The following is a 26889-nucleotide window of genomic DNA, read 5'->3' on the forward strand; positions in this document are numbered from 1 at the left end:
CCTGGTCCCAAGAGCGGACCATGAATGTGGCGAGCAGTATGAAATAATCATGTAGGCTGTATCTGTCTCAGGAGTTGTTTCAGGTTCACTGGCCATGAGTTTTAGACCTCTGGTCTAAGGACTGAAGCAAATGACTGTGGTGCCAAAAAGCCTGAACTATGTGGGCAATTTGCAAAGAGGTTGTATTAATTGGAGATAGGGATGTGAACTGAGAATAAGTCGATCAAGAATGCACTAAGCAGTGGTGTTGGCTTTCTTCCAGACTTCATACAGGTAATTTAAACTTTTCATAAAACACTTTGGTGTATTTTTTGTAGAGCAATTTCACGTTTGAAGAAATAATCCAGAGCAGTAGTACTCAATAAAATCAAGGCAGTTGTGTTCAGAAAATCAGATCCCTGAAACACTGGGCTCCCAGACCTTGACTTCAGTCCCAGCTTACAAACCCACACCCTCATCTCTCAGTGCATTTCTGCTGCTCCCCATCGCTTTAAAGAACACAGTTGATGTTTTCCTCAGTGGGAGACGGCAGCTGAGTCTCCTTCACCAAACAGACTTGATAAATGTTGATGTTCGGTCTAAAAACTCTGTAATGACTCAGTAATGAGGTGCTGACTGATATCTTTTTCATGATAATACATTTTATTGTCACTGCTTTGCTTCCCTCAGGCAAGTAACCACTCAAGTGGCATGTTTTGCTCCATTTTATGAATTGCAGAGAGAAAATTAAGACAGGCATGTCAAGCTAATGTTGTAAAGAAAAAAAGACTCCCCTCTGTTTTTGTTGTTCCTTTTCCAAAGCTCCATCAGTGCTCTGCTTCTCCTAAATTACATTTACCTCCATGAATTAGCCTCCTGTAGGAAACACACCTCTCAGAGGGAGGCTCTGCTCATGTAGTCTGACATATTTAAAAATGATAGATGACAGACTTTATCTGCTCAGTGAGAGGACCTGAGGTTTGACGTTTCTTCACTCTGGCTTCATAAAAACCTGAAGATCCAGGAGGGAGTTCCTTATAGTAATCGTAGGAAGTAAAGTGATGCAAACTGTGCTCTCACCCCTCACCTCAGCTCAGCTCACTGCTCTGCTGCAGCAGATATAATCACAGTGAAAGCAGCCCTGTGCTGACACCAGTGTAATAAGTGAAATAATGAGCCTCAACCCCCGTCTCTGGGAATAAAACAAGTTAGGAAACTACAAAAGAACCGTGTGATGAGAGAAAGCAAGAGGCCTGGAGTCATCTAAAGCAGGGATGTATGGAGGCAGGTGCAGGAATGAAAAAAGTACAATAACGTCTTTTTTATATTAACTGTATTTTTAATGATTGGAATTTAACTCATACTTTTTTTTCTTTTCCCTGGATGATATTTACTTTGTTCAACTGTTTCCTTTTTGCAAACTCCTGCTCCAACATGCATCTCATTTGCACCTCAGATGTGTGTGTGTATGTGTATGTGTGTGTGTTTTCTTGTTTCTTCTTCCCTCTGTTCGCTAGTTTTCACCCCTGATCTCAGAAGGTGGGCTGGTTGTGACGCAGAGAGTCGAGGATTAAAGGAGGAAACCAGAGAACCAGAGAAAAGCCGGTATCACAGAAACACTTTGTTCACTGTGGCAGGAAAAAAAAAAAAGTGCCTTCACTGATCTGTTCCTCCAAAATGTCACTGTTCTCTGCAGCCTGTAGTTAGCACAGAGAAAAGGAAACATTAAAGTGGAAGAGAAAGTAAATGTACACAATTAGAGTGGACATAATGTGGGTTATATTTTCCAGAGTGTGGCTGATGGAGTGACTCTGAGTGGATCCATCAGGAGGAAAAGTAAGACAAGTAAGCTGAATGCTTTTCAGACAGTCAGGTAAAGGTTTGTCATTCTGTGCTCAGTGTGTTGAGTTTGTAGCTTTTCTTGTGTCTTTTCTGTTGTGGACGTCTAAATACTTCAGCGTGTTGTGAACATTTCCATGATAAGATTTGTCATCAGTTCACTCCTCGTGAAACGTTTCCTCGTGATTTTTTGACTGAAGGAGTGGAGTGTGATCACTGTCTTTATGCTGATTGTGGATTAATATGTCAAACCTCCTCCACCCCCCACTGAGCTGCTCCACACCATGTGACAGTCTGTGAAATTTTCACAGGTTTATGTTTTCATGCAGAGACTATGAACACACAGGTTTGTCATCTGAGAGTGTGAGAGTGTGTGTGTTTTTCTGTCTGTGTATTCATGTTGTGTGAAGCAGCAGGTCCAGCAGATGTTGAGCTGCTGGTGAAGACGATGATCTCCCAGCGTGATAATAAGGTCACGTCAAGGAGTGTTACGATGCAGACGTTTACAATCTGTGTGTGTGAGTGTGTGTAAGTGTGTGATGTCAAGCTAAGCTTTGCCAAGTGTAGACAAACTGACAATGATGCAGTCCACACACACACACACACACACACACACACACACACACACACACACACACACACACACGTCAGAATCCTCCAAAGTCACAGTTTCATGTGGTGAGAATGGTTGGAGACGATTAGTGAAGAGATTTTGGAGCCTCGTACTTCAGTCTGTTAGTCTCAGTTTCTGAACAGTGCGCTTGTCTTGTGTTGACATCTGTGACACAGCAGAGAAACTAACAAATAAATAAATCACTTTGTTGTCAAGTTTTTAGGAAGTACAACATGATACACTGTCATAGAAAACAAGTTTAAAGCAGATGAATTGAGATTCTTAATTGACCTGTGGCTAAGTCCCGCCCTCAAATGCATGAGCCAATGACAGTGCGTATAGCCTTCTATTACACTTGTACATTCTCTACCCGGACGTCCACTGAAATGTAATTCAGAAACTCAGTTTTCATTCGGTTTTATGACATTTTTGTGAGATTTTAAGTTTGGGGTACATGCAGCTCCAACAAAAGTATCCTGAGAGGCTGGGTGACAGAAAGTACTTTTAACCCTCTTAAGCCACATCTCAACAAAGAAAAGTCTCTTCTGTGGATAAAGTTGTTCGGTAGACCACAAAATGATATCAAAATGAATAAGATGAACAAGTATGTCTATGTCTGTTAAGCTGACATTGGATTTGAGTCAACATATTGTCACTTTGCTGGAGGAAAATTCATCTTTAACATCACTAGCATAAGCTTAAGTTGGCCTATTGTTAGATCCTAACTGTGTTGTTCATCATGTCTCTTTGTGTGTTGGGAGTTTATTGGCCTATTTTGTTCTAGTTTTTGTTCTTTGCTGTTCATACATCATTGTTAGCTGCTGTTGAAAGGGCTCTAGTTAAGCTAACATTAGCTTCTGGAGCTTAGCTTCATTAACTGATGTGTAATAGCCGAGGTAACAAGGTTGGAAAATGTTATGTTAAATGATTCAATGTAAAAACTGTAGCTTCATGGAGAGACACTTGTTTAAGTGCAGAGATATAAAACAGAAAGAAAGGCTCCTTTTCTCTTTTTTTAAAGACACAGGTTTAGTATGAGTAATGTAACATATTGAATCTATATTTATTAAGACCCATTTAGAACAGTGGTCCTCAAACTATGGCCCGGGGACCAGATACGGCCCGCCTCCACATTTTGCCTGGCCCCCTAAACAATACCAGAGGCAAATTGTGATTTATTTATTTATTTTATTTTATTTTTTTTTTTCAGTCTGGTCACGTGATCGAGACGTACACATGCATAGAACGTAACTTTCTATTCCCCCTTTCTGCAGTTTGTGCCCTATCTGAAACCCCTCCCTCAAAAAAAAAAATAAAAATACTTTTTTACAACCTTACTTGTAGAGATTTGTATTGTGCTGGTAGGTGTTGTATCACTTAGTTTGGTTTATTAGCCTGCTTGCTTTCTTGTTTCACAGTGAAGTTAATGAGAGAGAGATCCAAACAGTGGCGTCTACAAGAAAGTTAATATCTTGTGGTCTTTTTCTCTGTGAAAAACCTGAAAAGGGTTATTTAGTTACTATTTATTTTATCAAAAGTGTTGTATTTTTCATTTATACTGTTATTACTTATTTTCTGTTTTTTTTTTTCCTGTCAAGATCCCAGAAAGGGTTATTAATATGTGGTTATGCATGGCTTTCTTAGAAACAATAAATATTTACGTTTGGACACCTCTGCGATCGTCACACTTTTTTTTTTACAAACTGACCCTGGCCCCCCCATCAGAGAAAGGAAAAGTTGTTTGGTCCAGACGGTAAAAAGTTTGGGGACCCTTGCTTTAGAACATTGCCTAAAGTACCTGCCACCCTCATGTGCAGCAGGTGGTGATATGGGCCTGTATAAGTTGGCTGCAAACTGCCATAAATCTAGAGAAGAAGAATTTACTGTTTTCAGCTGAGGATCACTGTCAGGGGCCTGCCGTGCTCTCTCCTCACTCAAACAATAACTTTGGTCTTCTTTGCGCCTGACAGTGCGAATGTGTCTCTGTCAGGTCCTGGTGTTACGGTTTGAAGAGTGACCCAGTAACTGGTTTACAACAGCTGTTAAAACACAATTGAAGTCTTTGGGAATGCATCCTGGTTTAGTTTTTATTTATATGTCCACATGTCTTCAGTAAATAAGTATTTAAAGATAATTTATACAACATTTGAGAGGGATGCATGCTGCTGAAAGTCTCCAGTTAACAGTGTCACTCTTCAACACCAGTCAATCTCTAACATAGCTTTTTAAATGTCTCCTTGCTTTAAATGGAGCATTTCAGGTGTTTTGAATCCCCCTTTTCTTGAGAGCTTGTTTGTCTGTTGTATGGCCTTGATCTCTTTCTTACCAGGCTCGACTGGTCTGGCTGTGTTGTTCAGTTTCTTTTACTGCTTCTCTGTCGGTCACTCTGGAAACACTAACAATGAATGAGAAGAACCATTTAATTCCTGAAACTTCTGCAGAATCCATCACCATTGTCGAGGGGTTTTGACTAATCAGAATTAAGTATTTTACAAAGCCAGGTAATAAGACATAACAAAAACATCATCAGTAAAGGAAACCTCTGACATTATACCAGCCGACCAGGAAATGGAAATGTTTCTCAGAGCATAGATAAACAGACAGCAAAGCAAACAGCTGAAACTTACGGCTTACATAGGCAAATCATTTGACCATGTGACCTTACATGAGTCCTAAAGTGTGATAAGATAAGTTAATGTATGACTCAAAGAGAGATTTCAACAGCAGCATATCTTCAGTCACTGACTACAGGAAGGAACAGTAAACGGGTAAGGATGGATAAATTCCTCCTGATCATCATCACTGCATCAGGCAAGTGCTTCTTTTTATTTATCAATTTATAAAGTGTTAATGTTCACTGTGTCTAAAACACTGTCACAGTACCACTAAAACAGCCCTTCATGCATTACAAACAAAGCTTTATATGGAACATGTCAGAAAAAGAGCTCCTGCGAGTTTAAAAGTAGTGTCAGCTGTTGCAGTCGAGGTAAATGCATTTTTCTTTTCAGTGTTCATGAAATTAGCATTAACAGGCTTTCAATCTAAGGAGACCTGAGTGCAATGTTGGTCTTTATCTCTTTATCATGAAGCTTGTTGGTCACTGCAGGGCTGTGTGCTGCTTATGCACATGTTGGACGTCAGTACCATTTTGTTTATGAGCTGAAGACCATGACTGAAGCTCGGAGCTACTGCAGAGAGAAATACACAGACCTGGCCACTGTGGAGAGCATGGATGATGTGAAGCTCCTCAACAGCATGGCCGACAGAAGCCAAGTGGAGTACGGGGGATACAACTATGTAAGTCAACTTTTTGTCTCCCACTGCTGCTCCAGTTAGTGGCAGTTTTGTGTCTGCTCCAGGCAAACTGTCAAATGCTCCTTAAACTGTGACTCTGTGCTCAACTGTTTGTTTAGTCATACTCCAACTTATTCCCGTAGTTCAAAAATATGCTCATCAGGTCACGCTGAAGTGTCCTGAGGTGTGTGCGTGTGTTCGTCCTGTGATAAACATTATAAAATAAAATATTTTTACAGAGTTTTTTTTTTATTCTTTGCTGTAATAAGTGGATTCCTTCTGAACTCCTTTTTTTTTATCTTAACTCTTTCCCCGCCACAGTGTTAGTAATAAGTTGCCAGCCAGCGCCAGCCTTTTTGATCATTCTCACTCATCATTGAAGGCCCACTGAAAATATTGTGTAAGAGGTATATAAACATTGAATACATCAAATGAAAGAAGAGACTTTAACCTTGTAAACACAAAAACCTATTTTATTCTATATCCATTCAATCTTGAGTAATCAATATTTAAATATTGGTAATTTTCATGAAAAAACATCATTTCGAACAAAAAAAAAAAGAAAAAAAAAGAGAAAAGGGCTTTTTTTATCCAAGACATTCTTCAGGAAGATAAAACTGATTGCATATTTACATTTTTGACTCTTTCTTATTTATAAACATTGACACAGCATTTAAAATAGTAAAATGTAATATTAATGGTAACAATAATAATACTAATCAGTTTAAATATATGCCAAAATTCACAAACTTTCTCACAAACTTTCCCAAACTTTACACAAAACGTCTTCTAGGACACAGGATTTTTCTTATCAACTTTACATATTTACAAATATCAGTAATAATTTATCATCATATCAGTTTAACCCTCTTTATAAACACTTTCACATTGCTCAAATGAACTCATTTGATTGCACCTGTTTCCTCTGAATCCGCGCTGTCTCTCTCTGCCTCTTTCCATGGAGTCTCTGCTGTCTCTCTCATTTCCATGTCTCTCTGTTTTTTGTGAATCTCCGCTGTCTCCCTTTCTCCCTTTCAGTCTTTCTTTCCACGGAGTCTCCAGTCTCTCTCTCATCTCCGTGTCACTCTCTCAATAACACGGTGAAAACGCAAATTGATAGAAAATCTCATCAATGGCGAGGAGAGAGTTAATGAACTGCTCTCATTAACCTAGACAAGTTTGGTTAGGCGGTCATAAAACTATTGCATCAAGTTATGAATGAGTTTCCCAACCAACTAGATTAAACTTTGTGAATTGGTCTCAATTTCCTCAACTGGCTTGACTTTTATAGCAGCAATTCTGAAATTAAACACTTGATGGACACACTAAAGGCAGCTCATGTGGCAGGATCGTTATGTTATTACACTGCTGATTCATTCTACTGACAGTAGAACAAAAAACAAACACTATAAAATATTGACGGCTTTTAATAATTAAAGTTTCTAAAATGGATATTAATTTCTTAGTTTTCATTTGTGCTTTCTTTTACTTGTTTTGTCAATCTGTCTATCATGAAAATGTAAAAGATCAGCAGCGGGTTTAATATCCGGCTTTTCCACATGGGCAGACCAAAATCCAACTAGTGAAGTACCTGGCTGTAGCATTGAGACAGAGGTCTAATTTTTCAGTGTAAATTACAGACATTTTGTCAGCTATTGTATTAGAATTTACAGAATAATGTAGTTAAATGTAAAATAGTATTTGACTGGCAGCAGTTCCACTGGTACTCTGCTGTACTGTACTGTGGAAATACAGTAATTGTTGTCTTAGTGCACTGTAATTTACTGTAGGGACAATGTTTATAGTATTTTAGGAGTGGTACTCAAGCTAGTATACTACTACTACTGCCTGTGTGTTATACTGATGAATATGGTAAATTAATGCAAGTGGGAGTATTTAACCATTGGGACCATAGGCAAATGTTAATATTCCCAGAATGCATTGTTCATAACAGTATTATACTGTAATACCAGATTACAGTAAATTACTGGGAGGATTCTGCTGTAAATTTCTCTGCCACTACTCTCTGCTTGTGAAAGACGCTGGGTGCTCCCAGCCCAGCGAGGCTCTAAATCTCTAGCCAGACTCTTCTCCTTTGGTCTTCCCGAATGGTGGAAGAAATAACCTAACTGTACGATCCACAGAGTCCATTTCTACTTAGGCACACTTACACCTAGGCACTTAATATGACCCTTCTCCTGTTTGTCCTCAGGGGCAGAATGATTCAGAAGGTCTCAGACCCAGCTCTTACTGACTGTTCAGCACTGATTATTGAATGTTGTGCAAGGTTCAAGTATATTGTTGAATTGTTGCAGTGATTAATTGTGGTTAGTCATGGCTACATTCTACATGTAAAAATATATATTTTTTTACAATTGTGCAAGTGCTTGCAGCCATTTAACCTTGTTGCACTTACTAGGGTTTTCCCTTCTGTCTAAAGTTTTGCTTGTGTGGTACAAAAGCATCTGCCAGATTAAACAGTAGAACTGTGGAAATGTAGATTTACATCAGAGTTTTACAGTGAAGCTTCTTCTGTTCTTAGCGAGCCTGGATCGGACTGTATGGTGACATGAACAGCTGGAGTTGGTCCCTGTCAGATGAGAGTTTCTACAAACCTGGCGAGAATGAGTTAAGAAACTGGCATCCTGAGGAACCCAACAACCTAGGTGGTCGAGAGCACTGTGTAGTTATGTATGCTGCTGGGAAATGGAATGACGCTCCTTGTGAACGTCAGTACCAGCCTATCTGCAGTAATGTCACAGGTTGGTTGTCTCACCTCCTGGCTCCTGGGTAACATTCAAAGCAGACTGGCCTGAGCCCTGTGGTTATCTTTCAAAGCAGAGCCATGAAGCTGCTTTACATAAAGTCTGTTGATCCATACAGCTTCTTAAACCAAGCTCATGGACTTGTGTTATGTTTCTATTACATGCATAAAGTGAACAATATTACTTACAGAGACAGAAGGAATGTAAAGTTATTTTACTGTGATCCATTTTCAGGGTCAAATGTGACATTTTTCCCCATCCCCACCTCCATGTCATGGACTGAGGCCCAGAGCTACTGCAGAGAAAACCACACAGACCTGGCCAGTGTGAGGAACATGGCAGAGAACCAGAAGATAAAAGAGCTGGTTCCTGCTGGACAAAGCAGAGTCTGGATCGGACTTTCCAGAGAGCCCTGGAAGTGGGTGGATGGCAGTAGCTCCTCCTTTAGGTACTGGAGACAGGAAACAAACGAGCCCAATAATAATCTTAAAAATGAGGCCTGTGTAGCAGCATACTTTGGTGATGGAAGCTGGGAGGACTGGCCTTGTGACTTGAAGAGAGCTTTTGTCTGCTACAGAGGTAAGCTATGACTGCGAAAGATCATAGGTTTCACCAGCTACAGAGGTAAGCTGTATTAAAAACAGTTGTAACCTCTGTGTTTTAGCCTGATTGGCAACATGGGTTTGATACTTTTGAGGGCAACTACAGGTATAAAACAACATGTAGAAAATACATTTTAGGAATCTCTGCAGTACAGATAACCTTACTAACACAACCCAATAAGTTGTTGTCAGAGATTCAGATTTGGAATCCTGATTTCTATTGTGTTTGTTCACACTGAGCTTGTTTCTTGTTTATTCCTGCTCAATCAATCAATATATTATTGCAGATTTGGCATCAGAAGACAAACTGCAAGAACAGAAAGGTAGGTGCCTTCACAGAGGACTCATTGCAAAGATGGGAACTGAAGTCTAAGACTTGGACTCAAGTAGTTCACACAAATTTGCCTTGAGACCCAACTCAGACAAGATAAGTGTCCCCTTCTGCTTCTGCTACACAAGTGATTCACACAGAGTGAGCAAATCAGCTGCAGTGTTTGTCACATATACCTACGCAGACTACTTGAGGGGATTCACCAATCAAATAGATTGATTGTCCAAGATCAATAAGTCATCAATACCTTTTTACTACACTGTATTTGTTGTTCAAAAAGGAGGAATTGTGCTTTCTTAGTAAAATACAGTACCTCTATAAAAGCTTTACATGATTTACACCTATAAAAGAAAAAAAATTCTCACACAAGGGTTGTAGAAAACCTGCATTTCAGACCCTGTCTGAAACCAATTGCAGCTGCTGTAAGGCTCCCTGCTCAACAAATCCCCTTCATCTGATTGGCCAGCGCTCTGGAGGCCCTTCTGGCCAGAGCTTTGGGCATGTATCAGGAGTAAAGAGAGCTTTATGCACTGAAAAAAATGTTTTGTTGAATTTACCCAATTTTATTAATTTTAGCAGTTGCACGCAATATCTTTATCTAGATCTAGATAATTTATTTAATCTTAATGTACATGTTATATTGAAGTTTTTTCAAATTAAAAAGTTTGTTGTTGTAACTCAAATACACATTGTAGATTTTACTGAAATTTTCTAAGAGTTCACAACTAAACCCATGTTCATCAGACTAAATTGTATTGTGTTGCCTTGACTGCAATAAACCTTTTGCAATAAACCGTGAGTGAGGAGGGAGTGCAGTGGATATAAGACCCCGCTGTACATTAAGATGTTAACCTGCCAAGGGCACAAGCTTTCTGTGCTTCACATTGCATGGACTTGCTGTCTGTGCCCTGTGGCATGGACCATGTACTTTTTGGCATGTTTGATATTTTATGTGCTGATAAGCTAAAATTATGATCAGAAATGACCAAGTGGGTTTTGTCTTCAGTTATATTCAAATTACCATTACTGAGAGTATTTTAATTGGAGCCCTCACTGTCATGGAGCACAGACAGCCAGGCAGCCAGGACAAGCAGCCTATGCCGTGGAGCAGAGCCAAGTAGCCAATGCCATGGGGCACAGCCAAGCAGCCTATGCTGTGTAGCACAGACAGCCAGCCAGACAGCCACTTAGACAGCCAGCTAGCACACTGTCCCACAGACAGGCAGCTGCCATGGAGCACAGACACACTGTCCCTGCGTGGTATCTTAATGTTCATCAGAGTCTCATATCCACAGTGTTCCCTCCTCACCCACGGTTTTTCCTTTTAGGTTTTGCAGATTATTGAGTTGAAACAACTTAAAACTTTGAGTTGGATCGATGCAAAATATTGATTTGAGAAGAATTAAAATATTCAATTTATCTGACCTATTAAGTTGGGTTGATAAAACTTGTTAATTTCATTTCAAAGAACTTAATTTATTTAGGTGTGACCAATTGAAGCAATTCATTTAAGTTGGTCCAACTACTTCTTTTATTAGTTGTATCAACACAGAATTTCAAATTAATATGATCCACAAAAATACATTGGAAACCTTAACTTAAATATTGAGATGGATTCATTAAAAAAATTATATCACTTCAACTGATTGACTGATTTTTACAGTGCAGGTTATCCTCTGGCTCTGCTCTCTGATGAATAGGGCCTCATTACTGCCACCTCCTGCTCTGGAGAGGCGTTGCAGATGGGATTCCTACCTAAACCAATTAGGTTGAGTTAACATAAAGTGATCTTGTTGTTTTAACAATTTTGCGCATCATGCTGAAACAACATGATTTAATCATGTTTCACCACTGAACATGAAATAATCTAGTAGAAGCTACATGTTTTATTTATGCTGATTGAACAAACACCAAAGTTCCTTTTTTGAGTGTGTGATGACATCATTATACAGCAAGTCTTGTCAAGATCTCTTGCTGATCAGTTTACAGACAGATGCATTCAGGTATTTGTACCACATATGAATAATTGAAGGTTTAAAAAATATGTGTATTTCATATGAACATCCTGCATTGTTGTGTTTTTTTTCTGCTATTAGATTTGTTGGCAAAAGAAGAACCGCAAGGACAGAAAGGTGGGTTTCTCCCATAGAAGTGAGATGCAGAGGATTTAGATCAGAGATGGAACTGTAACATATTCATTTTGTTATTTTTCACTGAAACCTTGAAAGACTTGACGGGGACTTACACAAAGAGACTTGTACCATGTCTGGTTTCCAGATGAACTATATTTTTAACTCTTACTTTTTTTTTTTAAGTGACTCCAGTTTTCAAACAAGTGATAAAGGTGAAAATGGAGACACAGAAGAATCTGAATCTGAATGACCCAGCAGTGATGGAGGAAATGTTGAAGCAGGTAAATCTTTACAGTTGAACATCAAAAACACAACCAGGTCACGTTTACTGGTCGTCATTGCTGACATTTTGGTCATATTTGATTAAGACTTGTGTGTAAATCACTGCGCTGCTGTAACAGATCCTTCTGTGAGGCTGGATGTGGTCTGTGATGATCAGATGAATGTTTCTGTGTCTCAGCTGAAGCAGAAACTGAAGGATCAGGGCGTGAATGAAAGCGTCAAACTGAGCTGGAGGAAGCAGGCGGATGGAAAGGTGTTCCACAAAGAGGAGAAGAAGAAAACCAAGAGGGGACCAAGGATGACAAGAAAAGATGAGCTGTAACCGTGTCTTTAATTTTGTCTGCTTTCATGAAAGAAATAGTTTCCAATGAAGTTTTTCATGTTCATGTTGCCTGTTCTCAAAATCGAACGATAAACTGCCTTTAAATCATTTCCACTGTAAAGCAGTCTGGTGGTGCGTCTTAGAAATTTTCTGTTTTTAAACTGTGGTGTCTTCAGCTTATTGCTCTCAGTTTTTTGACCACTCAATGTCAGGACACACAGGGAAAACAAAATCCTTCAGCAGAGTCTCAAAGCTTTATTTTTCAGGCCCGGCTTATAAATGGATGTAGTTAAAACTTTATGTTCCTGATAAGTTTCAGGCAAAACTTATCATGTGTTAACACACATCTGACTTAGAAAATGCAAAAAGGAAACGAGTTTAGAAAGGGAAGGTAAAAGTTTTCACTTTGTATTTTCAAATCTTCATCTGAAAAGGAAAGTTATGAATTATTTTATTGTTTTGGTGAAAGCAGTTAGTTGTCAGCCATCTTTTATTTTGTTCCTAGGTTTAGAAAAAGAGAGTTTGACTCTCACAGCACTCCTTTAAAATAAAATGAAGAATATATTTTACCCTCTGAGCTCTTCTGCAGTGACTCTGCACTTCTTAAATGAAAGTTTTATGCTCTCGTCTCTGCTGGTGTCCACATTTATTTGTCTCATTTGCAGGAGAAAGTTGTTGAAAGCGCTGACGAGTTGTACAACACGCTGTTCCTTCAATAATCTGACCCACTGTGTGAAGGATTCCTCTACATGTCAGATTTCCATTTAAGCATCAGCCTAATGACTGTACTTAGATGTGTCCGTCTGCAGTTTGTGTATTTGCATTTTCCATTATCCCCCCGTCTGAGGCTTCTCAAACGTTATCCTCTGGTCCAGCGTGTAAACTGCTTCAGATGAAAGCTCAGAGCAGATCAGTTCAACTGCAGCTTCACTGAGAGTCGTGTTTCTGTCTGGAGTAAAATACATCCAGACATCTCTGCTCGTTGCTTTATGAGGAGCTTGACAGGCTCTTTCAGGGTTTAAGGTAAGACTCTCTGATCCTCTGAGGATGTATGAAGACGTCATTTGTTAAAATTAGAAGAGCTGAATCAGAACAGGCTGGACTGAAACTCTCAGCTTTGAAATAATCCTTCAAGATTTTTTATGTCTCTGCTAAGTTTAGATTCTCTTCTGTCAGGATTTCTACTCCACATCTACAACAAGTCAATAGTGGGTGGAGGCACCAAGGAATGGTGTGGACCATGAATTATTTAAATACATGTATTTTAGATTGATCAGCAAATGTGTCATGAAAGCACATGTGTAAGACAGACATGAAAAATAAAACCTCTTGGTCCCAATTAGCACCTCTAGATTTCTAAATCTGCTCTTTGATGTTAGAAATTCATGACTTACCAGCAGCAAAGATCAAATCATTAATAAACACACACTCAGATGTCACATTGATCAATATCTGAAGCTAATCTGCTGCATCAGGATTGAAACTCTGGGCTCTAATTGGATGTAAATAATCTTCATCTGGTATAATATGCTAATCAAATTCTTGACCGACACAAAATATTAATAATATCATCTCTAAACCGTAATTCATGATCAGGGACATCTTGATTCACATCAGCAGTAAACTAAAGGAATCATCTCACAGGGATCAGAAGCTGAACTCGACATTCAGACGTGTTTCTTTATCAATCTCTGCTCAGAGGTTTAGGCTCATTCCTTTAACTTTGAGAGCCCTACTTTTTTTGAACTGCAGCCGATTATTTGTAATCTTAACACTGTTTTATTGTTATATCTGCTATAAACAGCTGTTTAGCTGTCAGTGATACACTGCAAGATTTACAGCAAACTTTTTACTGCGTGAGAAATGTGCTACAGTGTCGTCATGTGTGAAGTTTTAATAAACCATGGTTTGTCGTTTTGCTCCTCATGTTCACACAGTTTCATATTTAATGTAAAGTCAACAGAGCTGCGAGTGTGTGAGTGTGTGTGAGGATCCACACACACACAGCTCAGAGCTCTTTACACATTCAGGAAGTGATCTGCCGAATGCAGCGACTGAACTTCAGGATGTGTTTCATCTTTCTGGTTCAGCAAACTTAAACTCATACGTCCGTCCTATGAGTTTTGACGACTGTAAAAAAAAAAAAAAAAAAAAAAAAAAAAGCTTGTTTTGCATTCTCTGGAGCCGGTGCAGGGATATATCGAGTACTTCCATGATTTTATAGTCAAATAAATTGTGGGACTGCAGGGTGACATCTAACAGAGTCAGTGATTCAGCTCTGTAAGAGCATTGCTTGGAGCTTCTTTACAGCCACATTGACTCGGTCATAAAGCCTCCATAAATCCATAGGCATTTAATAATGAGCCTATGGACTGAGCTGACACAAGCATATGTCTTCTTCTCCAGCTCAGAGGAACCAATCGTCCTGATAATGGTAAATACAATCACAGGTATCAGGACAGTAAGCTTAAGTCATCCTGCTTTGATGCTAACTGTGATCAATTTAACCTGAAATAGTGAACGTCGAGCAAAAGACCCAACTGTCAGCGTTAAATCAGAGGTCAGAGTGTTATAAAGCAGCAGCACCATCAAAGGCCCAGCAGCTCTCTGTCCTCACACTGAACTTTCCTGTGAGCAGGAGATTCAACAGACTCAGCTCAGGACGCACAAATAAAACACACTCTTTGTTTCCTCCTTTAAGTTCACTGAGTTCCTTTCCATTTTCTGAAAACACGTTTTATAAATGTATAAAAGTTCACGGCTAATGCACTTATTATGTGCTCTGCTTAGAACACAAGCGTTTTAATGAAAGAGCTAAATTGTAAAAAGAAATTTAAAACCATAACGGCTGAGAGGCACTTTCATAACACTGAGCTTTGGCATGGAGCTCAGGCAGCGACACGAGCGCGGCTCGTTGATTGAAAAGTCCCATCAGCGATATGGAAAGTGTCGGTGCGGCGCAGGCGGGGCAGGAGAGAAAAACAGTCTCTGTTTACCGTATTAAATAACTTTATTAAAGCTGGTCACAGTTTGTGTGATGGTCTCCTTTAAAGAAACCCAGACGCTGTCTCAGCGCGCAGACAGGATGTGACTGAAACCAAATGAAGCGTTTCTCATTAACTCTGCCCGAGTTTACGTCTGTTTCAATATCCTGATGATAATTAAAGGTGTGTTTGTGACAAACAGCTCCTTATAATGTGTGTTTGTTTGATCCATGAAGAAGAACTTGTGTAGAAAGAACAAATCATCACTTTTATTCAGGTTTCAGGAGCCAGACTTTTTATCAGCTCAGAGTGTTTGCCAAAAAAGCAGCAGAGATTCCAGGAAGTCCAAGTTTGGAGCCAAGAGACCAAATGAAAGCTTTGCTTAATTTAAACTGGAGAAAAAAGAAAAAAAGAAAGCTGTTTATTGTTTTTCTAAAATAAACTCTTTACTGCCTGAATTAATGAAAATTATAAAAAATAGACTGTTTCATGTTTTTTGCATCCTTACAAATATTGAATTGAGTGGCAATTATAAATTTAACTATAGCACATGCAATAGTTGTAACTTATATATATATATATATATATATATATATATATATATATATATATATATATATATATATATATATATATATATATATATATATATATATATATATATATGAGAAGTACATTCCCTGACCAGTATATTGTGTTTTGTGACATAGTATATCAATAGGTAATATTTATTAATATTTATTGATATTTAATAGAATGCATATTTGAAAACAGTCATCAAGGGGTTGAGTTGTAAAGCTGGTCAATGCATTTTGCAGTTCAAGCCAGCTGTTGTTTCTGTTTGTGACTGAGAGAGTCGAAAATGGGTACATGTGTAAATTACAACCTTATAAACTGCATTTCTCTGTTATATTTAACTGTTTTATTGTATCCTGAAGCTCCTGGGATACAGGATGTAAATCCACAAATATAGAATTTATTAAAGTGGTAATGACTGAGTGGTTATGAGCCACCATGTGTTCATCTGACACAGTACATTATTTAAATTAAAGACAGGAGGAGATATAGAGTCACAGTTATGGAGCCACAGGCAGAGCAGGAGCTCTTATTAAGCTCATGTGGTTTTAGATAATTGTATTTTTTCACCAGGCGGTCTGTGTTCAAACTCACCTGAGGAGAAGAGCTCCAAGGATTTTTTTAAATTTTATTTTTAGAATAAGAATGACCTCTAGGTTTCTGTATCACCCATAATGCTCAGGGTGCTGCTGGATCTGAAAGCCAGCTGTACTCATGTTTTGTTGATTTTAATAGAGCTTTACTTTCTTTCTTCAAAGACATTCATCAGGATTTTAAAAAGTAGTGTTGATATAAAAAAGAGCCATCCCTTATTTTAGATTCAATAGCACTGAATATTAAATACATGTTGAGCTCTTCTGTTATTAGAGTTCTAAATATTTTGACTTGAAACATAACCGCTGGTATCGTGTCTGCCTGCTCTGCTCTTCATGAATGTGATTCAACAACACTGAAAAAAATGTTTTGTTGAATTAACCCAATTTTATAAATTTTAGCAGTTGCACACAATATCTTTATCTAGATCTAGATAATTTATTTAATCCTAATGTACATGTTATATAGAAGTTATTTCAAATTAAAAACGTTTGTTGTAGTAACTCAAATACACATAGTAGCTTTTACTCAGATTTTCTAAGAGTTCACAACTAAACCCATGTTCATCGAACTAAATTGTATTGTGTTACCTTGACTGCAATAAACCTTTTGCAATAAACCGTGAGTGAGGAGGGAGTGCAGTGGATATAAGACCCTGCTGTACATTAAGATATTAACCGGCCAAGGGCACAAGCTTTCTGTGCTTCACATTGCATGGGCTTGCCGTCTGTGCCCTGTGGCATGGACCGTGTACTTTTTAGCATGTTTAATATCTTATATGCACTGTAAAAAATTTCACCGTAAAATTACAGTAAGTTACTGGTTAATAATTGCATTACTTTCACAGCAATTTACCGTAAGTAATACACAGTAGTTTACTGTAATTGTTTCACAGTAGTTTACATTAAAACAACAACACTTTACTGTTAATTCACGGTTGCCAGGCCCAAGGAATTACCGTAAAACAGGACAAGCAGCCTATGCTGTGGAGCACAACCAGGCAGCCAGGCAGCCAATGTCACTGGGCACAGCCAGGCAGTCAAGACAAGCAGTCTATGCTGTTGAGCACACACAGCCAGCCAGCGCAGTTGCCCATAGACAACTAGTTGGGCCATGCCATGGAGCACAGACACACTGGCCCTGCGTGGTATCTCAATGTGCATCCGGGTCTCATATCCACAGTGTTGCCTCCTCACCCATGGTTTTCCTTTCGGGTTTAGCAGATTATTGAGTTGAAACAACTGAAAAGTTTAAGTTGGACTGATGCAAAATGTTGATTTGAGAAGAATTAAAATATTTAGTTTATTTGACTTATTAAGTTGTGTTAAATGAACTAGTTAATTTCATTTTAAAGAACTTAATTTATTTAGGTGTGACCAATTGAAGCAATTCATTTAAGTTGGTCCAACTACTTCTTTTTATTAGTTGTACTAACGCAGAATTTCAAGTTGACATGATCCACAAAAATACATTGGAAACCTTAATCTAAAAATTTTGAGTTGGATTGATTGAAAAAATTACATCACCTCAACTGACTAGAGATTCCCTTTTCACAGTGTAAGCTGACATACAGTCTTTGTTTCTAACGTGATCTAAAAAAGATTTTGTACTCCTGTTATTGACAAAGGAACAGTTTACATCTGTGCTGGGAGCTGGCCCACACGGTGACGCGCTTCATGGCCTCTGATGCGCGCCCCGATGGTCAGTCTGTTCTCCCGGTTGCTGAGGTAACAGAGGCTCCGACTGTCTCCGCTACCGGGTCTTTCCAGCACACTTTTTCCGCGCTGGCATGGATCATTCAGACCGCAGTCGCTGCGCCTCGGCCGCAATAAAAAAGCGTCAGAAAAGCAAATAAAAAAGCGTCAGAGAAAAGAGGAATTAATATGGTGAACTTCACACTAGTTCAAAATGACAATATGTAGATAAAGTAAAGGTGGAAAACAAGGGTACAATAACTTGACAGAATATGTTAAACTTACTTTGGTGGCATCAACCTTGAAAATGTTGAAAATCTGCTGCACGTCCCACAATTCAGTTCATGGAAATTGCTGTGTTTTTGCAGTGGATAGTCTTAATACAGCATTTCATGGTGAAATAATGCAATGAAATGCTGTAAAATCCTGATAATAATTGAAACAGCAAATATCACAGCAGGTGACTGTAGTAATACTGTTTTATTGTAAATTTTAAAATTACAGTCTTATACTGTAATTATTACAGTTAAGTCCTGTAGAGTTGTAATACAGCAATTAACTGTGAGAAAATACAGTGAAATATTGTGAAATCCTGGTTATTTTTTACAGTGTGTTAATAAATGAGATGTGTTGATGGGCTAAAATTATGATCAGAAATGACCAAGTGGGTTTTGTCTTCAGTTATATTCAAATCACCATTACTGAGAGTATTTTAATTGGAGCCCTCACTGTCATGGAGCACAGACGGCCAGGCAGCCAGGACAAGCAGCCTATGCCGTGGAGCAGAGCCAAGTAGCCAATGTCATGGGGCACAGCCAAGCAGCCTATGCTGTGTAGCACAGACAGCCATCCAGCCAGCCAGCCACTTAGACAGCCAGCTAGCTAGCACACTCCCACAGACAGGCAGCTGGTCCATGCCATGGAGCACAGACACACTGTCCCTGCGTGGTATCTTGATGTGCATCAGAGTCTCATATCCACAGTGTTCTCTCCTCACCCATGGTTTTTCCTTTTAGGTTTTGCAGATTATTGAGTTGAAACAACTTAAAACTTTGAGCTGGATCAATGCAAAATGTTGATTTGAGAAGAATTAAAATATTTAATTTATTTGACCTATTAAGTTTGGTTGATAAAACTTGTTAATTTAATTTCAAAGAACTTAATTTATTTAGGTTTGACCAATTGAAGCAATTCATTTAAGTTGGTCCAACTACTTCTTTTATTAGTTGTATCAACGCAGAATTTCAAATTAATATGATCCACAAAAACACATTGGAAACCTTAACTTAAGTATTGAGTTGGATTGATTAAAAAAAAACATCACTTCAACTGATTGACAGACTCTTTTACAGTGCAGGTTGTCCTCTGGCTCTGCTCTCTGATGCATAGGGCCTATTGCACATTACTGCCACCTCCTGCTCTGGAGAGGTGTTGCAGATGGGATTCCTACCTAAACCAATTAGGTTGAGTTAACATAAAGTGATCTTGTTGTTTTAACAATTTTGAACATCATGCTGAAACAACATGATTTAATCATGTTTAACCACTGAACATGAAATAATCTAGTAGAAGCTACATGTTTTATTTATGCTGATTGAACAAACACCAAAGTTCCTTTTTTGAGTGAAGGAATAATGTCCAACATTTTAATTGAAAAGGGAAAAAAAAACAAAAAAACAAAAGTATTCTTAAACTAAGGAGAGAATGTGACTTAAAACTTTTTTTTCAACATGTACATGTAGGTTATTTCATTACAGAGATAAAGCCAAATTCCCTTACGTGAGTTAAATGGATTGACTGTAACACTGTGTAACACATACAGAGGTACTGTCCAGAGAGTAATTCCAGTGTTGTATCAAGACATGGTGAGAAATACTCTGTACATTGGAGATGAATAGGAAAAGGAAATAAAGAGGAATAATTAACTTTGTAAAATTACCTTTGTTAAAAACTTTGAGTAATCTGGCATCAAGTAACACAGAAAACTGTGTTGGCCTTTTCATGAAAAAGCAAACACTGTTGTATGAGTGTGTGTGCGTGTGCGTGTGCGTGCGTGCGTGTGTGTGTGTGTGTGTGTGTGTGTGTGTGTGTGTGTGTGTGTGTGTGTGTGTGTGTGTGTGTGTGTGTGTGTGTGTGTTTGAATTATACAGAGATTATACAGAAAATCCCCTACATACACCATACACAGCTGTTGTTAGCAGCTTCCAAAGTAGAAAATGAAAGACATTTAGCTTTCAGGGAGCAAGGCCACACAACGATGATTGCAGTCTCTCCCTCTCTCTCTCTCTCTCTCTCTCACTCACACACACACGCACACACACACACACACACACACACACACACACACACACACACACACACACACACACACACACACACACACACAGAAGGTTTGCAGTGTAAAAAAAGCAGGTTGTTTTGCTGTTGCTGCCATGAACTGTGACTCAGAAAGGAGGACACAAATGCAAACACACCAGCGTTCCAAAAGGCAAAAGGGTTTAATCAGGTCCAGGCAGAGTTCACTACTCGAAAAGGCAGTCAACAATCAGGCAGAGGTGTCCCACAAATGTGAGGCAAAAAGGCAAGGTCAAAAACACGACTTGACTACGACTCTGACTGTGTCAGAAGGCTGGAATGAGGGAGATGAAGTACGACAATCTGGCAACAAGACATTGACCACGTTTACATACAGTCACGTAAGCCATGTAAACACCAATAACCCTTTTTTAAAATCACCCCTGAGTTCCTCCTTTCCTAACCTGAATATTTGGTCCTGTATACACCTATCAGGATATCCTCATCTAAAGGAACATTAATTTGTGTTCTGTTTGCAAGGAATCTTGTTTTTTTGAGTACAGGAAGTCCTAGCTGTAAAATGGCAAAACAAAAACTTCTTGTTGCTGCTTGTTGCTATGGATACAGGAAGAAGAAGCCGAAATGACGTGCATTGCATCATGATGTTGCGTGTTAGCTCACAAATGTTGACAAGTAAATATTCAGAATGTTTCAGAAACTGGAATATTGACCTTAACCTGAATGTTGACAGCATGTAAACATGGCAAGTGAGGCACATAGGGTTCAATACAAAAGGAAATGATGGTTAATGGGAATAAAGGGAGGAACAATCAGGGAGGCGGTGTGACCAGATAGGGGCACACAGGAACATGAGCAGAAGTTAATGACACAAATAAAGTCCACATGAAGCATGACTGTGCAAAAACGAATCATACTACAGACACAACAGTTTCTTGTTTCTGTGTGTGAAAACTAAAAGTGGTGTCAAAACTTGGCAGACATGACAAAAAGCCAATTTCTTGAACTCTGAGAGCAGCTCATCCAGAGACATCTCATGAAAGCTTCGACAAAGGCTCAGCAGATGTTTCTCTCTCTGCACTGAATGAGAAAAAGAACATTTCTCTTCAGGTCAGAACAATTTTCAACAGGTTGACGGGAAATCTTGTCAAGGTCACTCAGCAGCAAACTGTTGAATAGCTGCTGATACAATGGCTCCAGCCAACGGTGAAAAGCCTTTCAGTCAACACCTTTAATTAAATCAGGAGCTGCTGTTTGTTCTTCCAGAAAGAAGCAGAGGAAAGGATTTTTTTTTATTATTCTTCCATCAGTTTAAAGGAGGATTGTTCTGAAACTCTGATTTATGAAGGTTTAATAGGAGCACACGTCTTCTATAGAGGACACTTTATGGGAATATGAAGGAAAGGAAATAACCTCAGTGGCTTTTCTTAAATTTAACACACACAGTGATGAGGGAGGTGTTGATTTTAACTTCCTTTGTCTCACTTACACTGTTTGTGTCGTCTTCTGCTTTCTGCCTGACACAAACAAACCCTGTTCAGGAGGTGGTCGCTCCTCAAATACTCACTTTGTTTTAGCCTCAAATTCATGAAAAGGTGTTTTTTATTCTTCTGTATGAGGCCAGATTATTTTGAGTGCAGGCAAAATCGAATGCTTTATGTTGATTTCACAAGTTTATATATGATACCTTAAACCACCACAGACCCAGACGACCACTGACCAATCCTTCCTGCCCAGGTTAAAGGAAGAGCCAGCATTAAAGTTCAGTCTTTTTTTTAAACAGGTGTGTCTAAAGAGACAAACTGCTGCATGCTGCCACACGTTGAAACAGGAACACTGAGCTGATTTGTTTACTGGTTTGTTGCTGCAGTGAAGCATTTCCTCCTTAACTGGCTGAGATACAGCCGCTCCCTGCAGTTCACTGTGTTTGTCTGAGCTGCTTTACGAGAGCATTAGTTGGAGGGGTAAATAGATTTTTACAGAGGATGTTTTCTCTGTAGGTAATTATGGAAATGAGGGCGTTTCCTGTACATCTGTTAAACCGTTCTGTTCTCCTCGGGTCACGACAAATTACTGATGTTGATGATTTTAGAAGATTTTACATGCAGAAATATTTCTGTACAGTTTGGTGTTGAAGCATTCATCTTCTTTCAAACAAACTGGCATCTGTTAAAATGTGTTTCGGTTTCTGTATGTACTCCATAAATGCTCTGTTTATGAGAAACAATCAAGAACCACCCACACACATTCACACCTTCCTGAGAATAAGTGAGCCAAAATAACTCTTCTTCACCTGGAAAAAAACATATTCGGATGAAAGACCTCTGCGATCACATGCAACACATTTTAATGACTAGGCTACTGCAGAATTCATGCAACACCTATAAGTCATAATTTGTTATTAGCTCAGATTATATTTTAATCAGTCAGCTGATTTTCTTTTTCCTCTATGTTTCCATGAATTATGAAAAAATAAATACATTTTGACTTGGCCCCCACTTCTCCACACTCTCAAAATTACCAAAAGCTGGTTAAATGACCTGAACACCAGAGAGATGCTTTGAGGTTATGAGAGACACCTGACCCAATAACACACACAAGCTGAAGGCTGGTATCAGAGTAACCTGAGCTTCTCTTAGGACGTGTTCGCACTGACCATCCAAACTGCACCGTACTCAAGCATGATTGCCCCCACCAGCACCGTTCCTCCACTGGAGAGTACGGCCAGTGGTCACACTACTCCAATATGGACTAGACTAAAGGGGACATATCATGCTTGTTTCTCCTTTTCACTATGCCAGACTAGGATGCCTGTAAAGCATTTCTGCCCTCAGTACAAGTCATTTAGTTCCTTCATTGCCCCACAATAGCGTTCTCAATATCCTCATTTTAGGCCATTCTGAAGATCTGGTTGAAACGCTCCGTTTCGAGAATGACCTCCAGTAACCTCGCAACGGCATAGCCCTTTGTGCTCTGATTGGTCAGTTCTATCAGATGGGCGGAGGGGGTAGAGCCAGGGGGCGGTTTTTGCAGCATGGCAGTATTTACAAAATCGCCATATTGGATGGGGCAGACCGAGCGAGTTTGCTGTTTGCCAAAACTTCACCGTGAGGCATTGATAGCACTAATAAAATGGCAGAGTGTAGGATACATCCTTTTGTATTGGACCCCGAGTCAGACCCGGACGGTTCTGCAGCTCAGGAGGAAGAAAATCCACCTCGACACAGATCATCTCAGGACGCTTAAGTGTGGTGAGTCAAACCAGTACTGTAACATGTATAGCTTATATGTTTATACTCGGCTCTTGGTGGGTGTATCCCTCGGTGGCGGTTGTGTGACTAACTGACATCACAGAGGAGGAGCTGCTTTATCAGATTACTCCAATAAAAAGAGAGGATCCTCGTGTCGTCATGAAGGTTGAAATCTCAAATGGCAATGACCTATTTTCAGAGGCATCAAATCTCGTTTTAGGATATCAGAAAAAATACAATGTCTCATTTTTTGAAAATTCAGGGGGTGAAAGGTCTTGTTTTCAAATTTATTATATTATATGTAAGTATTAAATCTGGTATCAGCATGATATGTCCCCTTTAAGAAACATGCATGGCCTGCCTACTCCACAATGAGGTGTCTGTTGATACAGAGTGCAATCTCATCAGTCAGCACAGTGAGACACAGAGAGCACTGCTACAACGTTGGTGACATTTTAGCCTGACACAGCCCTCAAACACCCTTGTTATTGTTAATATGATTGTTGAGAGGAGCGTTGCAGTGATCATACGTCTTAAATCATACCCTATGTCCATGTGCTTGTGCTCATGCATGAAGTGAACCGCACCGAAGCCCACCTCTTAGAAGTGTACCAAAGCAGAGAAGTGAACTGTGCTTTAACACGGCACACTTGAGGTCACACTGGCCGAATAAACTGGACTTAAGGGTTGAAGCATGATTAAGCACGGTACAGTTTGCCAGTGTGACCACGCCCTGACACCTCAGCAGAGCCACCACACTGATACAGTAATTCATGCAAAAAGAGTTGAAACCAAGTACTGACTGTATATATACGAACATACATTTCAGGAGGCAAACTTTTCTTTATTAAAAATTTATTAAAAAGAAATGCTTGAAATTTTCACTTTGTGTGTTTTGAATCTGTATGAGTTTCACTTTTGGAATTGAACTTTCAGAGTTATGTACTTTGGATACTTTGAGGTTTTTCATCTTCAAGCAAGACGCCATGACTCATGTCCCATTCAGCTTGTTTTGTAAAGGGTGAGCTAACAAGCACATACTGAGACAGAAGTAGAAGAAGATCGGTTATCTTTTTTTTTTTAATTGGACGATCAACTTAAGAAATTGTCTGCAAATGTCACCATTGGTTCATTTAGACGCTAAATGCTGAGTTCTTAATTCACTGGAACAAGAGCAGACTAAAGCTGTCTCCATTAAGATCTTTCTCATGTTTATTTTTGTGTCACATTTCTCCTGCTGGTTAAGTCAAACATGCAAATCCAAAGACTTTCTAAAAGTCTGAAAATAAATCAAATAAAATGGACACATGATGACAATGATTTCACATTTAAATCTTCACTTTGACATCAGTCACAACAACAACAAAAAAAACAAAACAGGACAAGTTCAGATAATTCTTGTTGCTAGGCACTGCTTAAGGGGCTGCCTGTTGCAGCAGCTCTCTCTTCTTTGTCCGTTTCTTGTAATTTTTTGTGTCTTTTTCATAATCTTTGCATTTAGAGTGGATCATTACTTTGTATGGCTCATTTGTTGGTCCATAACACCAAACTGGTTTTGTCTTCAATTATATTTTCCCACTAGTTTTGCTCCTGTGTTTGTCTGGAGATCCTACATGTAACCAGGGCTGCTATGTTTACATGCGGAATCAGCTGTTAGCAGCCTGTAGCACGTCAATGCTAACTGGTGCACGGCCTGGTGTTTCCCCACAAGATGAGGACATTTTAGCACTATACACTTTCTTACTTTTGCTTTCTTGTACTGCTGCTGCAACCCCTGAATTTCCCCTCTGGAATAATTAAAATATATTCTCTTCTTTAAAGACTGAATTCATTTTTCATTTAATATTGTTGTGTTTTGTTTTTAAATGCTGATCTGCTGGTGAATTCTCTACTTGAAATATTTTTAAAACAAGTCAAAAATCAAAGCAGGCAGTGCGTCTTTCTTTACCACTTGTTTATTCATTTTTGATTTATAACACTTTCTAAAAGTGGACACACTTTTAACTATTATACCAGTGATAATTCAGGGACATGACATGAATCAGACTTTGTCAACAGATCAGACATTGATACTAGCTGTTTACAAGCGAGTGTGGCCTAATTTGCATGGACAGATAAAGTCACTGTTTGTGTCTGGTCACTGTTGGTGACAGCTCTCAGCTTCACCACAGCACCCATCTTTGTTCATTTAGATGATGATGATGATGATGATGATGATGATGATGATTATGATTACAATGTAGTTTAGACTGCAAAAACTAATCTAAGCAAGTGTTTATGTCTCATTTCTGGTCAAATTTGTCTCATTCAGGCCACATTCTCTTGACCAGTCCAGAAAAAAATAAATAAAATAAATAAGATATATAAAGACAAAAAATCCTTGACATATTTCAACATACTCTGCCGTCTTCTTCAGAAGCTGTCATCCTGACAGCTGTGGCGTGTCTTTTTATCAGCTGTTTCTGGTGGTAGTTGGCGGGACAGATTGATCACATGATCTGTCCTGCCAGCTACCGAACATCTTTGTCCTACACATTTTAACTCCCCGCAGTCACACCCATATCTGCGCAGAAGGTCTACCAAATTGTCGAATTGGCAGCGCACGGCGGTGCGCAGCACGAAATTAGCACTGTGCAGGCTGCGCCAGGCTTGCGCCCCCTGCGCTGCACCACGGAATTACAGCCCAAAGATTTAATGAAAGAGTAAATGATGAAAGAATGTTTGAGGGGAGGAACAAGGTTAGATGGAGGATTTTGTCTCGAGGCTGGTCCGGTGGGTCTGCTGGATACTGGGCAGAGGGAGACTCAGTGTGGGGGTTCCACCTCAGCGTCTCTTCGCCTGAGCTGATATTGGACCCCTGGACTGTTCCTACACTCAAAAAAGAAACATTGGTGTTTGTTCAATCAGCATAAATAAAACATGTAGCTTCTACTTGATTATTTCATGTCCAGTGGTTAAACATGATTAAAACATGTTGTTTCAGCATGATGTGCAAAATTGTTAAAACAACAAGATCACTTTATGTTAACTCAACCTAATTGGTTTAGGTAGGAATCCCATCTGCAACACCTCTCCAGAGCAGGAGGTGGCAGTAATGTGCAATAGGCCCTATTCATCAGAGAGCAGAGCCAGAGGATAACCTGTTCTGTAAAAAAGGAATCTTTGATCAGTTGAAGTGATGTAATTTTTTATATCAATCCAACTCAATATTTAAGTTAAGGTTCTAATGTATTTTTGTGGATCGTATCAACATGAAATTCTGTATTGCTACAACTAATAAAAGAAGTAGTTGGACCAACTTAAATTATTTAACATGGG

General features: G+C 39.1%; 1 protein-coding gene across 1 annotated transcript; it reads left to right on the forward strand.

Moving 5' to 3' along the window:
- Nucleotides 1-5205: 5205 nt before the first annotated feature.
- On the forward strand, nucleotides 5206-12814 carry LOC141793899 (macrophage mannose receptor 1-like). The gene is made up of 8 exons (XM_074674769.1): nucleotides 5206-5242; nucleotides 5538-5728; nucleotides 8268-8487; nucleotides 8725-9069; nucleotides 9380-9415; nucleotides 11520-11555; nucleotides 11739-11836; nucleotides 12016-12814. The coding sequence occupies exons 1-8, from the start codon at nucleotides 5206-5208 to the stop codon at nucleotides 12157-12159; spliced, it is 1107 nt and encodes a 368-aa protein (XP_074530870.1). The 3' UTR covers nucleotides 12160-12814.
- Nucleotides 12815-26889: the final 14075 nt, after the last annotated feature.

This window comes from Halichoeres trimaculatus, unplaced genomic scaffold (assembly GCF_033239565.1).
Source record: "Halichoeres trimaculatus isolate MK-OKI-2021-1 unplaced genomic scaffold, fHalTri1.1 fHalTri1_scaffold_7, whole genome shotgun sequence".
NCBI lineage: Eukaryota > Metazoa > Chordata > Actinopteri > Labriformes > Labridae > Halichoeres > Halichoeres trimaculatus.